We start from the raw sequence: 15,490 nt of genomic DNA on the forward strand, positions 1-15,490 counted from the left end.
AGTCGGAGTCGGTACGTTTAAAGACTCAGGAGTCGGAGTCGGAGTCGGTATATTGAAAATGTGTGGAGTCGGAGTCGGAGCCGGAGTGTGTGGTAAAATTCACCGACTCCACAGCCCTGCTTGCAGAGTATAATTTCATGTATCACACGGGCATCCGGAGCTCCGATCCTTCATCAGGTGTGACATGTGACCCAAAGTTAGCTATGTGATCCCAAAATTGGAATGTTAATGTGAATGAATAAAAGCCAAGTCAAGTCAGGACGCATTTTCGAAGTACATGGCATGATTCAAGTCATTGCATTTTATAAGACGACTGAAGTAGAGATTGGGTCGCTATTAATTGTAAATCGAGTAATGAATATAGAGTTCATTATGCATTCAATGATGCGTATTATGGCTCACATATATGTAGAACTACGTCGTTACCTGTATGGCCTCTCAGCAATCATCAGCCAAATAGTCTTGAAAATTTGAAATAGAGGGTCGAATATGAAAGCTCAAATGAAACTAATTTGTATGATGCAATACGCAATCAAATTTATGTGCGACATAACGACGGAAGCTCAGTAAAGCCAGGCTGCGCAATCGTTGAATGGTGGGTTGCTCACACTGTTCAGATCAAAGAGTCGGGTACATATGTACGACTCTAAGTACAGGTACAGTGATTTAGTCGAAACCGATTATTCTTGTATGACTTGAAATTGACTCGAAAATTTTCACGAGAAACGGGTCAATCCACATTTCTGAAGTGCCGAGTCAAGTCAAGCCATTTCTGCAAAATAACTCGTGATGTCTCGTCAAGTCATCTGAAAACGTAGACTCGAGTCGACCGAACACTGTCGCATTCAAATGTCCTAGCGGGTCACAAAAATTATTGAGATGGTCAGTATGACGAAATACTTCTGCTTTGCAAAGTATTCAATTATAGCTTGCTAAAGTAGTCAAATTATAAGTTCTCAACTGTTTCAATAGTTTTTGTCGCCAAACTATACATGGGCCTACTTTTCACATGGCATATACTTATTCACACATACATCCTTGCTTTTTACACGTGGCCGAGTAGATAGTATAATATTTGAAAAGACTTACATCATTTTATGAGTCGAAACAATGGATATAATCGATATAATGTATTGTGTATGGTATATTTATATCGCGAATAGCCATATTCACTGATCAAATGGTTCCTATTCCGGGTCTAGTTTATATGTCCTGAAAGATCGTTTTCGTTAATATTCTTAAACGCTGATGGGATTCATCGCTAACCAAGAGTCGCGGCATATCGTCGTCCTTGATCTTTTCCTCACTTCGTCTGCTTTTCAGGATCGACTTCTACGAATGACCTTCCCACAAAATCGAAGGACTTCATTTGCTTCAATGGCACCAGTACCATCAGTAAAATATAATTTCGAATGAATCCAGAAATCCCTTTGCGTATCTAAGAGATCTTTCTGTTTGCAGATGCCACAGCCTGCGACGGGATACCGGAATGTTCGAACATTTTAAGCGAAGAATGTGAATGTGAAACAAAGGCTGAATTCTGCAATTACTTCACCACATATAAAAACACAACAGGATATCCCGGGTGACTTTTCCGAACAATGAGCAATTGAACAAACAAGAATCTATATATAGACCTTTACTAACAACTAAAAAGATGAATTCACAAATTAGTTAGTATACTGTGGATCAAGCTTAAATTGTGCGATCGCGTCAATTTATGTCAATATTATAACCGAGCCTGGCTTCGTGATACGTCTGAGACTTGTTTGTGGTTGAATGTGCTATAAGTAGGGTTGCATTTAGAACAAAAATTAATTTAAAACAAACATCTTTAAAACATGGTCCTTGTTTAGAACATATTTTTTACTTTTTTTTCTAGTCATGACGTCACGAATATTTAATCGTGACGTCACAGTGGATTGACATTGATATTTGAAAATGCAGGATAAATATAACTCCTTCGACGAAAAGGGCTTCCGACCACTGTCTTAAACAGACCAAGAATATCTTTAACCATTACTGCAATGTTATGCAGCAATTTACGGTTGGCGGAAATCATCATCAGAACACCCAGTCCACACCAATTATATATATATATACTTCATATAACTGTTAAAGCAACGACGATTTTGAGAGCCCCAGCCACTCCATATCTCATGCGCCGGCTATATTGGCTGCAAATCGTCCGTAGGCTCATACTAAATGTTTTTCGTAAGTATTTACACAATTATGGCATAGTTATGCAACGTTTGAAAAAAATTATTTTAAAGGCATTTGTTTGAAGCACTGTTTAAAACATGATTTAAACAAAGTGTTTTAGAACACCGTTCGTTTTAAATGCAACCCCAGCTGTCGGTAAATAAGGAATAGGCTACATCAGCACATACATATACAACGAAAATGAGTAGCGGAAAAAAGCCTGACCATTGATGATATTAAGGTATTACAGCACTAGGATTTTACAGTTACAGATATATGTCTTTCAGGGTTCGAATTTTGTGTTATAATGACTATAACAAAATTAAAATTTCGCCAGAGTGAAATCTGTCTGTCCACGACATTAACGCGCTTAGCCAACGGAGAGGCTTTAGAATGCTTCGCATCCATTTTCTTGTAGATGCGTTCCCGTGAATGCAACAGTCGTAAACCTTGTCTCGTTAAACGAAATGTGCGATGGATTACAGTTTTGTGAGAACTTCGCAGACGAGCGGGGGTGCGTGAAAAAGTAAGATACCATATACAATACACTGTTATTGTTGATTTCTAATAGTGTGCACGCCGGTATCGATTCTCATCACGATCTTCTTCCATTTTTTCAGTTTCTACTGCTCAGAAGACCCACTTCCGAACATCCCTTCACACTATCGCTGCAATCGACGAGATGTACGTGTACCGTAAATACAGGATGATTTATTTGTTGGAACTATAGCAGCTCATATATTATTTTGAGATCTACCGTTTAGGATTGTCAAAATAAGGCCGATGAACGTAACTGCTCGCTATTTCGCTGCAATGACACAGGACTTCTGGAGTACATACACGAGGATGCAGTGAGATTGTTGACTCTTACCGTTTATTTATAATGTGAAATAACCCCAATATATAGAAGTCAGCTATTTATGCTAACTTCAGAAATAAGTTGCAGCGGCGAACAATTAGCACCTATTTTACATATTGCATAAATTTCACTGTTGTTTCGGTTGGTGAGAAATTAGTAAAGGGAAGTTCTATCATTTCATGAGAGACACACTTTACAGGATATTAAGTTTAGCAATATAACCCCAGTTCCACTTTATCACAAAAAATCGTGTCTCTTGGTCACATGATGTCGATCGGACGAACACTACTTTACAGAAATGCCTTTTCCGTGAACACAGGTGCTTGACAAATGACACCTGTATAACTTGATCATGGGGTAATATCGGTAGCAAGTATAGAAACCCGTTTTACACTCTGCTCAATATCAGCGTAGCAATACTCGAACGCCGAATATATTGTCCGGTCTGGCCTAGACTGTTAAGGCGTATTAAGCTAATATTTCCTTGCTGAAAAAGCGTTGGAGATATTGATTTTATGGGATTATTATATCATTTGATTGCCCCTGTTGATACATTTGTTGACGTTGAAAAGGTCAGTACTCAGTATGTACTTCAATTGAGGCTGGAGTCGTCGCTAAGAGGTATATCGTGTATATTAATATATAACTTCACTGAAATATAGGGTTGGAATTAGCAATATGACGTCACTTGACGTCATGTGGTTAACGTTCGCGTTCACACGAACCTGAACCTTTCAGAGGTTCACACAATCCCTATAAATTATGCTTCTGTCGTCTTCTCAAAAGAACGTGAAGAAGGCAAGATTAATACAGTAAGCCATTTGCTGAGGCGTAGTGCAATGCAAGGTAACATGGTTATGACATTGTGAGCATCGTGTGTTCTGAACAGGGCTGTGGAGTCGGTAAATTTTACCACCGACTCCGGCTCCGACTCCGACTCCACACATTTTCAATATACCGACTCCGACTCCTGAGTCTATAAACGTACCGACTCCGACTCCGACTCCGACTCCTGGGTCTTTAAACGTACCGACTCCGACTCCGACTCCCGACTCCGACTCCAGCATTATTACCAATTTACTTCCAAAATTACATGCCTCATTGTCGGTTGAATAACTATCATACAACCATTAAACATATGCGAACATATGATTAACGGTGGCATGCTAAATTGTTTCATTGTGGCGCAGCTCGAATTATCCACTATGCAATTAACATGAAAGAAAGATTTGCTAAATATCCTTCCTTTTTCAAGTTTTTATAACATGGACTAATATCCACTAATATCCTGAGATGTATGAATCATTCAAATATGGCAGATATCCAATCCTGTACAATAAAAATGTAGATAAAAATCCAAGTGTAGCTATTGTGTATGAGTCAGCAACTAATAAAAATATTGAACTTACTAATTTTGTCATTGCACACTATACTGATTACAAGCACGCACACTCCTACTACTAATAGACATTGGTCATAAATGGAATTTAGTTAAGTAGTCAAAGACCATAGCCTATATGTCTAGTCTACATGTACTTAGTCAAGTATTCAAGGACTAAGACTTGTAGTCTTTTTTAATCATTTGTTCGACCCAAACAGCTAAGCTACACTACAAATATTTTTAATTTTGTCTAGTGGGAAGCATTTTACATAACCAGCCGATGCATTTGCTCTGCAACAGTATCATGGTATAATTCCAAAAATTGCATCAATTTTGACTGCATCGCGAAAACGCATATTGCGATTTTCTTCCCCAGTGCAACTGAAATGCAATTTGCAAATAATGTCTAATTTTATCTATATCAGGGCAAATTTTTCGGCCAAAGGGACGCATGAGATTTACGAACCATTGCGCGGGCAACTGGAATGTTGATAACCTTTTTTTAGTCGTCCGATATCCTATAGAAGCGAACCGAATTAGGTGACATTGCAAACAAGACTTATATTAATACGCTCTAAAATTGATAACAATGTGTCATGCAACTGTGCAGTGCGCAACAAGGCCCTGGTCGCGCGAAATGCGAAATTTTTTTGCAAGATAATGACTGAATTATATCAATAAATATGTTGCTAATATACATTGGGGGTCGCATCTGTATACCACTGGGCTCATTTGGCAAGGACAGGATTATTAGACGTTTAGACATAGCAAAATCGACGGTATCAGTGAACATGCCTCTATTATTTTGTGCAAATGCTTTGTCGACGATCTCGCTGCGAATGCACAAGCGAATCCGCATGTTGGACGACACGTTATTTCCTAATTGCGAATATAGTTAGACTCAATTCTGTGAATAATATGTATTTATAATTTTCAGAAGGGGGCTCAAATACTGAATGCAAGAAATCTAGTGACAATGAATCATGCGAAGTACCGAGAAAAATTTCAAGTCAAATAAATCCGCTATGAAATATTCTACTTTATGGTCATATACGAAGATCTGCGATAAATGTGGCTGGCACCTGGATACGTCAATGCGTCAGAAATGTTGTTTTAGTCATCATCTAATTTCGCAGTCATGCTAATCAAATTTTGGTTGGCCTTGCAATTTTACCTGATGTCATAAATAATTTCGAGAATTACCTCGCAGGCCACACCTAGCCTTCTCGTGTGCCAAATTTGGCCTGTGTGCCACGGGCTGGTCGCACCTGATCTCTATGGTTATTAATAGGGATGGTGTGAACGTGTGGTTCACGTTCGCGTTCTGTGTGTGAACCTCGGAAATTTGGAGGTTCGCGTTCACAACAGAACCTTGGTAGGTTCTGCACTGTGAACTTTTTTCATATATTACAATTTTCACTTCATTATGATATCTTTGGTTCGAATTTTTTGCATTTTAACTGCGGGTCACTCTATGTATAGAAAAATCAACACAAAGCGAGCATGCACCTTGACAATCCTAAAAATTTTACTTGCTTCGTTACAAAAGTTTGCTCGAAATATCCAGCTTTCCGTTTGTGAATATTTAGTGACTCTCTGCTGTGAACTTAACCCGCAATCACACAACATCAAGGGCAAAATACACTTCATGTAGTCAGCGAATGATGCTTATTCAACCAATCAATGAGATTGATATCGTTTTTTGATCTAACAAACCTAGCAGGCGTACGGGTTCAATCTTGACTTCATATGTTAACTGTATCATTGAAACCAAATCCGTGCGATTGAGGTATTGGCTACAGCTGTATAACTTGTGGGGTAGTCTAATATCGGTAGCAAAGTATGGAAACCTGTTTTACACTCTGCTCAATATCAATGCAGCAACACTCTGACGCCGAATACATTGTCCGGTATGGCCAAGACCGTTAAGGCGTAAGCTTATATTCCCTGGATAAGTCCTCGTCGAAATTGTTGGCAAAGCGACGGATAATATTGATTTTATGGGAGTATTGTATCATCTGATTGCCTATAGGTTGATACATTTAGCGACCTAAAACGCCAATATGTAGGCTACTTCAGGATTGTGGCATTATGTGGCCCGAGTCGTCGCTGGGTATCGTGCACATTAATATAGGCTATCACTTCATTGAAAGATAGGGTTGGAATTAGCAATATGACGTCACGTTACGTCATGAGGTTCACGTTCGCGTTCACACAGAACCTTTCAAAAAGGTTCGCGTTCACACGAACCTGAACCTTTCAGAGGTTCACACCATCCCTAGTTATTAATAACAGTGATTGGTGGTACATAAAAATTCTATTGAAAATTCTTTGAAAGCAAATGTTTTCATGATACAGAAGTTGGAGTCGGAGTCGGAGTCGAAGTCAGGGCCATTCTCACAAACTCCGACTCCGACTCCAGTCAGTATTTTCCCCACGACTCCGACTCCAGCTATTATAGTTTTCACGACTCCGACTCCGACTCCGACTCCATCAAGCGAAAATTACCCCGACTCCGACTCCGACTCCACCGACTCCGACTCCACCGACTCCGACTCCACAGCCCTGGTTCTGAAGCTAAACCACAAGCAGAATCAGCAATTCTATGAACCGCTCGCTGCTCACATATTCAAATTTCCATCCTGCTCTAAGAATCGTCACAGCCGACTTTGATCACTAATTTTAACACATTGGTTATTGAGGACTGTCAGCTCATAAATCTCGGTTATGCTTCTGATGCGCGTGTGTTGTCATCAAATCAATATTTGAATTGTTATAAATATATGTATTATCTTAATGTCATCAGTTAGGCTACTTGTTATAATAGTATACTATATACATAATCTGAACAAGACACACACAATGTACAATGCGATTTTATGAACAGATAGGAGGATGCCGAACGACCAGTTGCGGTTGTAGTTTCGGTCTCTTAAACTGGCATCCACCTCGGCCTAATGCCCGATGTCACAGTTCCTTTTTCGATGTCTGTCTCTATTCCGCGGCTCTTTCTTGTGAGTGCGCCCTTTCGTCGGTTCTCTTTCCGGACTTTTTTGTCGCCGTAAGAATAGCTATGTGTGGGAAGAGGGGCCCAGAATGGCCTCCAAAGCTGAATCGAGCCCGGGTCGCCTGAGTGGTAGGCGCTTATCGTCACCACCACTACGCTATCTCCTCAACTAAAAGGTAGCGTATTGGCTAATGCATTCGCATGTTGAATGCGGCCCTCGAGCTAAAAAGTTTGCCCACACATGAACTAGATTGTATGTCTCACTCGGTGGCAAGAAAGGATAGCACTCGTTTATGAAGTAATTATGGTTTCAGAGCGCGTATAATTTTCGTAGTCGAGAAAACCGACTTTCGCATCTCCACTTAACTCATAATATCAATATTCGATCCAGATTTTAACACCCGAAACATTATGAACAGCCGTATAGTCGTAGCGTATTTTTATTATACAGGTATGCGATGGTATCCAGGATTGCAAATCTGGTTCCGATGAATGCCAACGTGGATGCATTAGAAGTGCATTTTCTGACGAAGATAATTTTATAACGGACAAGAGAATCTTTGCTATTGCTTGGATAATCAGTGAGTTGTTATTACGAAGGCTCATTTCGGAAAACGATAGATTTGTGTGATTTTTGCAACGCTCTTTCCTCGTCCATAACCACAATTTGAAACAAATATGTTGTTCCCTATTAGATGGGGGCTGGCTAAATCATCAATTGTTAGTAAACGAAATAAGAACGACTTCCTCCAGCGGTTTTGTTTTCAGACGACGCCCACTTCTACTTAACATTTTTTCAGCAAAACCACATACTTTTAACACTTTGGATTATCTGAAGTAGAATGTAGTTTGGGTATAAGTTTGCATCACTTTTACCAATGCAATTGTCATACCAACCGGACGAAAGAGCCGCATTTATCCTGGTAACTGGATTGCACCTGGATTGCACCACAATAGCGTGATATCAAAGCAATGTTCTAGAACTGGAATAGGTTATCGCTGAATTGGAAATAGTATCTCTTGAAGGCAAAAATCAATCTTTGTGAAATAAGACTCATCAACAGCATCCTATCATAAATAAAGTTATGATAAGCTTCTTGTGGAACTTATGCGCGATATTGTGAAGCTGAAGTATATCACAGGATAAGACCACGTATTATTGCAACATTAAGTCATGCTCTGTAACAGTTGGGGATCCAACACACACACCTATCGGTATATCTATAGCCATATAGCCACTTTGAATTATTCCATACTCGCATTCATTCTGCTCTCATTATCTTGTGGATATCAGGTATTGCGGCAACCGTAGGATGTACCACAGTAATCGTACTAACGTTCCGTGCAATGCGGAAGAGGAAGACATTGCGAAGCAGGCAAAGTGTTTCTGGCCATACGACGCTCATAAACATCATGTTATTAAGCTTAGCGGTGTCTGACCTTCTTGTCGGGGTAAGAAGCCGTTCGTGATTGCTGATTTTTATCCAGTCATTTGTGAATTGTTAATAAGCAGGTCTACACTCTGGTGATATGTATAAAGGCATCTAATCTGGATGTGCGTTACTGTCAAGTTGATCGCGAATGGCGTAGTAGCACTACATGCTCTACACTTGGAGTGATAATGGTTATTGGATCAGAGCAATCAGTTTTAACAATGCTTTTGATAGCAATTTATAGATTGCGTGCTGTAGTGAGGTGAGCATCATATTTGATCACCATAAAATCTGTTGTGGATCAATTCTACATTTCCGAATAGACTGCAGTATACTTGGTATCTTTTGCCTAGGTTTAGAAGGATGTGTCCTCCTTTTTCAGGAAATCGAAAATGCCCTCCGATGACGGCTAAATGTCCTCCTTTTTGTAAATTCGTCCTCCTTTATAGTTTTGACAGCCAGGCTAATGGACAGGCTGAAGTAAAAAATGCCATAAATGACGCAAAATATGTAGCCTAATGCGGACGTCCGAGCGGGTCATTCGGGAGTTAGACTGGAAAAATAACTTGTTTTTAGTTGACATAACATGATTTCCAGTACAAATTTCAGAACCAGCAGTTTTCTAGTCCCCTGAACTGACTTTTATGATTTGTGAAAAGCGTCATCCTTACCGGATTCCAAGGTATGGTAACTAGACAGCTCCCTTAAAATGCGCAGTGCTGAAACGGTCTCGGCGCACAGAAAATCTAAGCTGCGCACAAAAAATCTGAAGTGATGACTTTTTTTAGTCGTTGCAAAATGCGCACTGTTCTCCAAGGTATCGCGCAAGCGCGCAGACTCGTGAAAAATTAGACGGAACATTGCCAAGGACAAATAGTTCTCGCTGAAGTCTGAAACCGAGGTACAAGTGCGGCACGTAATGGTAAATATTGCGCACTGTGAAGAGATGATAATTTGCAATGACGTGGGCCTCATTTCAATAGCGCAATCTTTTTCTGGGGATGGCGAAATAACATGGTTTAAAAAAGTTATCAATAAATAATAATTCGAAGTTAATCTGCGAGAAACTAACGAATAATATTCTCCGCGTGGCATGAACATTGCATAAGATTTACTGTACAATCACATGCCGTGAATTTTCGAAGTCATCGCTTCCATCAGGCAAATCTGATCACGTATGGTGAGATAGGAGAATATGCAAGTACAAGCACCAATATTATTGAAAAAATCCATCCCCTTGCAAACGTTGATCGGGATATGCTTCAGCTGCGCACTGTGGGGCGTTGAATTACATCAGCTTCTCAGCAGCACAAATTTTGATTTTATTCGATTTGTTTGAACGGGAATGTTCTGTCGATAAGGTCATACGCTAATATTGTTCTTGCTTCAGTCAGACTTGAATAATCGTATCATTATATATAACTGTATGTCTTGATAGTAGGTATGCCTACGTCGATCGCATGTATTGATTTGAAGTGCGTTCTCGTGCCAGTCGTGCGACTACTAGTAATCACCAATAGTAGTCACCAATCACGATGTACGTACACGGAGTGATTGTGACGTCACATATTGTCCACAAAATTACGATTCGCCGTCTATAGTACTTGCGGTTACACGCGTCCGTTTGTGTCGCTGCAAGTGTTTTGGCTAGCTGCTTGCCTGTGTGGCCAACGTTGAGTGAATACTCGCTAATTCTGCTTGTCACCGTTTATACTGATCGCTTTTAATAATGGCAAAACGAACGGGTAGTTTCTCATGCTCATCCCTTCACCAAGCCAAATTAACAAAGAAGTGCGAGCCGTTTAACATGGAATGGTTGTCGGAGCATGTGAAAACGGAAGACAAAAGTAGGTACGCCCGAAGACTTTAATTATTATTTAGGGGTCCTATACCTTTTCCAACACACCTGACTTGATCAGCGCTTCCGGTAAATCTGATCACGTGAGCAGAGAGAGCATAAAAATTGATTGCAATATGCCGACTCAATCATGAATTATATAAATTTTTCGCGCCTCGTGCGTTCAGGCAACACACACACCAAACGGACAACCAATCTAGACGATAAGCAGCGGCAAAAAGCGCATTTTTCTTGGAGGAAGAGTATCCAATCACCAAGATATTTGGAAACGTTGAATCGCAAAGTCACTGACGGCTTTTTCCAGTGAATTTTACAAATACATCCGTTTTCAATTACCGTCAACTAACTTTTATGATTTGGTAAAAGTGTCCCCCCTTCCAGATTCCAAAATATGGTAGCCCTAGTCGACACCGATAGTTGATGACTGGAAGTTTACTCGTAATTTTGCTCCGCTTCGCGAATCAATCCATATTTCTGAAACGTTTAGTCAAGTTGAGTCACACGAAAAAGTTGACTCGAGTCTGACTCTAATTATCTCAAAACTGCATTACACGTCATGTGTTGTTTTCTTTACCAGAAGTTATTATTATTGATATAATTAATATCATATTTATAGGCATTTTTATATACTTTATTCACAGTAAAACTGGTAAATACACACATAATCCGGGGAGCAACCTGTCCCAAAGGAACATGGAGAGATTGGAGTAATTTCTTAAAATTTCAGTGATACAGTCAATTTGTTATTCCTATGCATGAAGAGCTCAGATTACAGAATTCCGGTAGATGAAGAATTGGCAAGTGTTGTAGAGCAAAGGTAAAGATAATTGAAAATGAAGAATCAAAATTACAGAAATTATGCTGTGATTTATGCGCACAAGTGTAATTTTAGTCCAGTGGTGCATCAAGGCCTTCCGAAGAATATGCACTGTGCCCAATAACGTGATTTCTTCGATCATGTCGAATCGAACGTTACCCGGAATCTGTTGGATATGTCTCATGAGTTTTTTGGTTACGACCGCTGTAGCGTCAATGACTATCGGTACAATGTTTACTTTGCATCGCCACATTTTCTCACTTTCCATTTTGAGGTCTGCGTATTTCGATTGTTTTTCTGATTCCTGTTGTAGCATGATTTGAACAGCTGGGACGGCCAGTTCAATGAATAAGCATTCCCTTTTCGTTTCAGTTTGATTATCATATCTGGGCGGTTGCTCCTGATTTCGCGGTCAGTTATAACTGGTACATCCCAAAAAATTTTTACTCGGTCGTTTTCTGTCACTGGTGCTGGGCTGTATTCATACCAATTTTTTGTCGAAGTTGTTATGTCAAAATGTTTGCATAATTCAAAAATGTAGTGACCAATCCTATTGTGTCTCCATGTGTATTTGGTAGCTGTATTATTAATAATAGAGATAAAAACAGTGAATTGAGTGGCGCTCATCAAGTAAGTGTATTTTCATGGTACGTTACGTACGCACGCAAACCGGCGCCTAGAATGTTGTTGCATCGGGAGTAGCCTATCGCTGTGACTTTCTGTGAATAATCTAATCTTTTCCACCCTAACAGACCATTTGCTCGTCCCGAACTACGCCGTGCGATAGTAGCAATTCTGGGGGCATGGGTGATTTCGATATTGCTTGCAGTTATTCCTGTGATTCCGAGTATGGAAGATACTTTCAAGTCCAGTGTAGGGTAAGTATCACGGAGTTCATGTAACTCCATTCCATTATTTTTTTATTTTTTAAATATGACAACAGTTTGGATTCAAGATACCGTGAGATTTTGTAATCTCTGTCATTCAAGTGTATATGTTCAACCTCGACGCACGTTAGTCTGAATTCAATCATGTCTTGATCAAAGTCTCTGCTGAAATGTTGGGCTTTAAAATAACTAATTGTTATATCCAGTTTCAGTGCGAACGATATCTTCAAGGTGGTAGCAATTAAAGAAGTTCCATATACGATCAACTGGCTTAATCTGATGCACAATGCCACATCTCGCACGGAACACTACGGGTAACGCATATATTTTATATGGGACTGTAACAGCATCAATATAGTAATCGGAGGCGTTTCTCAATACAGAACGACGAACTGGAAATATCTGAAGAACCTTATTTCCGAGATGAATCCTAACATCACCGTAATTTACGAATTTGGATATTATGCAAGTCATTCTGTGTGTCTTCCAGCATTTTTCCCTGAGCCTAAAGAGAGCAAAGCTTGGGGATATTCGACTGGGATTCTACTCATCAATTTCTTTGCATTTGTTTGCATGCTTGCCATCTACGTACTGTTGTACAGGTATTGTGAACTTTGTATCGTACTGTCGTCTAGGTACATTGTACATTGTACAATGTACATGTGCATAAGCTGCGACATATTTTTTCAATAAATCATAATATCTTTGAGTAGTAAATGTAATAGTGATACTAAAGTTGGAGAATCGATATCTAGCAGTATTTGGATCAAGTCATTATACCTTTCAGTCGTAATACGTCACTTCGAGTGAATGGGGAATCTAATCAAGTCATGTCAAAATTTATCTTCAGAATGCTTTGCAAAGGTCGACTTGAAAATTGACTTCCATCCAATGTTTCCTCTAATTTTTGACGAGTGTGCGCACACTCATCTACTTACTGCGCAGACCCATGGACAACAGTGCGTAACGACTAAAAAATGTCATCACTTCGAATTTTTTGTGCGCAACTTAGATTTTCTGCACGCAGAGACCGTGTCAGCACTGCGCGTTTGCGCACGTGCGCAGCTTAAAGGGAACATTGCTCCCATCAATCAATTCATGTTTCTCGAGTCTTTGTCATGCCAAGGCAATATAGCGTAGGCCAAATGATTTTGAGTAAAGTTAAGTCTTGCCATGACTCGGGTCATCCCAATATGGTATTTAGTGAAGATAAATTGGTATTATCCGACCCTAATGGATTTTGTATTGTATTGTGGACCACATCAAGGTGGCTGCATGGATATGAACTCACTACTTTATATACCTGACAAAACATAGTTTGTAAATGTTACACTTTGAGGCAGGGGTACACCGATGTCCGGTGACTGGCAAGACATTGAATATTTAAACGAATCATGAATTCGGAGAGACACTCTGCCATGTCTCTGCCGATATCACAGATTTTGCGGTATCGTATGTTTGCTCAGTATCAAATTGGAAGATTTATGTATATCAGTTAGTATATTTGTGTTCTAACGCCGTATAAAAGTTCTAGTTTACAGGGAACAATACACAACCCAAAGCGTGATAATGACTCGTTCAGCCATGTTGACTATTTCTCTTTGTGTCCAATCCTCAGCTAAGTTGTAATTCACATATAGACATGCTACGAAGAATAAAGGGAAACTCGTACGGATGTGTTCGGAAGAAAAGAAAATCACCAAACATAACGAGAATTTGCAACGCAAACTAACAAGGATACTTATCTCTGACTTCCTTTGCTGGATGCCGATATGCATTATGGGATTGTTGAATCTTTCCGGTGGGTTTTCGATATCAAATGAGACTAATTTATATTACTATCGGTTTCACCTCGGTCGACTCGCTTCCATCTGGTCTCATGCAGAGATGAGTTCTGCTTCTCAGTATGTTTAACATTTCACTCCGACTGGGAGTTTGATTGTCTTCTGTGTGTGTAATATTATTTCTACTTTAGCCTGGTTAACGATTGACTCTCGTCCCTCTCAAAATCTCGTCGATTGATGGATACTGTATAAGTTACCTTACTGTGTGTAGGCCGAACCAGACTTGATGACTAACGAGTACGTTTGGTGCAACGTTGCCCATAGGTATTATTGACATATATGTGTACATAATATCATGTCTGTTTCATTCCAGGCGTGCGTATCCCAAAAGACGCTTATCTGCCATCCGGACTACTAATAGTCCCCATAAACAGTGCTCTCAACCCGTTGCTGTACTCCGATCTACCCGAAATCATCTGTGGAAGGATGAAAATTATCAAATCATCGATATCGTCATCGATAAGCACGACGCAATCAAAACATATCTCTCTGCATGATAAAACCACCTCGCCAGATTCAAATGTATTAATGTAGGGTAGGCTATATTAGGCCTATATCTCATCCACGTACCGTGGTTGGCAATTTCGGTTTGCGCAAATTGACAAGCTTTCAGAAAATTATTATAAGTCGTATAAACAAGCAGAACCATCGCATTACCGCGTGAAAATATATTGATATTTCGGAACAACTTTTCTTCTCTTGTAAGTCTACCGTGAGCGTTTTATGATCTATGGTGCAGTGCTCTCTGTTAATCACTTTGGTGCATGTCGTTTTTCTTGAAGTCTCATCAGGATTGTCGGCATAGCCAAAATATATTGAAATCGCTCAAACGTGGGCCTACTATAAAAACCGTCATCCGTGAGACGCACACGATACCAACTTCATATTTCTTTATGGAGCGCATCACTTTCCTATGCGTTTCGGATTTGTAAGGTGGGGATCAGATTGCAAGGACACATTATATTAAAACCAAAAATTCCAAGTCGCCCTGAAGAAATTTTTTAAGTCGAATTAAAATCTCTCAAAGATTTTAGAACAAATTAAAATTGCATATTGACGGCCGCCAACACGCGCTAATATAAATATATGTAGACGGGCGTATAATTATAATTGCGGTTTACGGCGGCATGCGGCCGCACGTTCGTACTCCACATGTTGACCAATGACCACCCTGGCCTAATCGGAATAAGAATGAGCAAGGC

The 15,490-nt window shown here is 39.8% G+C and overlaps 1 protein-coding gene across 2 annotated transcripts in view; it reads left to right on the forward strand.

Annotated features, from left to right (window-relative positions):
• LOC145434245 (uncharacterized) overlaps positions 1-14,976 on the forward strand; it is a 42,726-nt gene extending 27,750 nt beyond the window's left edge. Inside the window, exons 10-22 of one of the 2 annotated variants that reach the window (XM_080311593.1) lie at positions 1,324-1,395; positions 1,462-1,585; positions 2,621-2,728; positions 2,823-2,886; positions 2,967-3,053; positions 7,901-8,030; positions 8,744-8,901; positions 8,963-9,144; positions 12,310-12,435; positions 12,651-12,758; positions 12,828-13,046; positions 14,085-14,245; positions 14,602-14,976. In XM_080311593.1, the coding sequence (XP_080167719.1) occupies positions 1,324-1,395; positions 1,462-1,585; positions 2,621-2,728; positions 2,823-2,886; positions 2,967-3,053; positions 7,901-8,030; positions 8,744-8,901; positions 8,963-9,144; positions 12,310-12,435; positions 12,651-12,758; positions 12,828-13,046; positions 14,085-14,245; positions 14,602-14,822 (1,760 nt within the window). In that variant the 3' untranslated portion in view covers positions 14,823-14,976. Of the gene's footprint in view, positions 1-1,323; positions 1,396-1,461; positions 1,586-2,620; positions 2,729-2,822; positions 2,887-2,966; positions 3,054-7,900; positions 8,031-8,743; positions 8,902-8,962; positions 9,145-11,381; positions 11,558-12,309; positions 12,436-12,650; positions 12,759-12,827; positions 13,047-14,084; positions 14,246-14,601 lie in introns of those variants that run through there. The other variant, XR_013913311.1, reaches the window with a different exon arrangement.
• Positions 14,977-15,490: the final 514 nt, after the last annotated feature.

Source organism: Botryllus schlosseri, chromosome 2 (genome assembly GCF_051294905.1).
Source record: "Botryllus schlosseri isolate E-star chromosome 2, Bs_hap1, whole genome shotgun sequence".
Taxonomy (NCBI): Eukaryota; Metazoa; Chordata; class Ascidiacea; order Stolidobranchia; family Styelidae; genus Botryllus; species Botryllus schlosseri.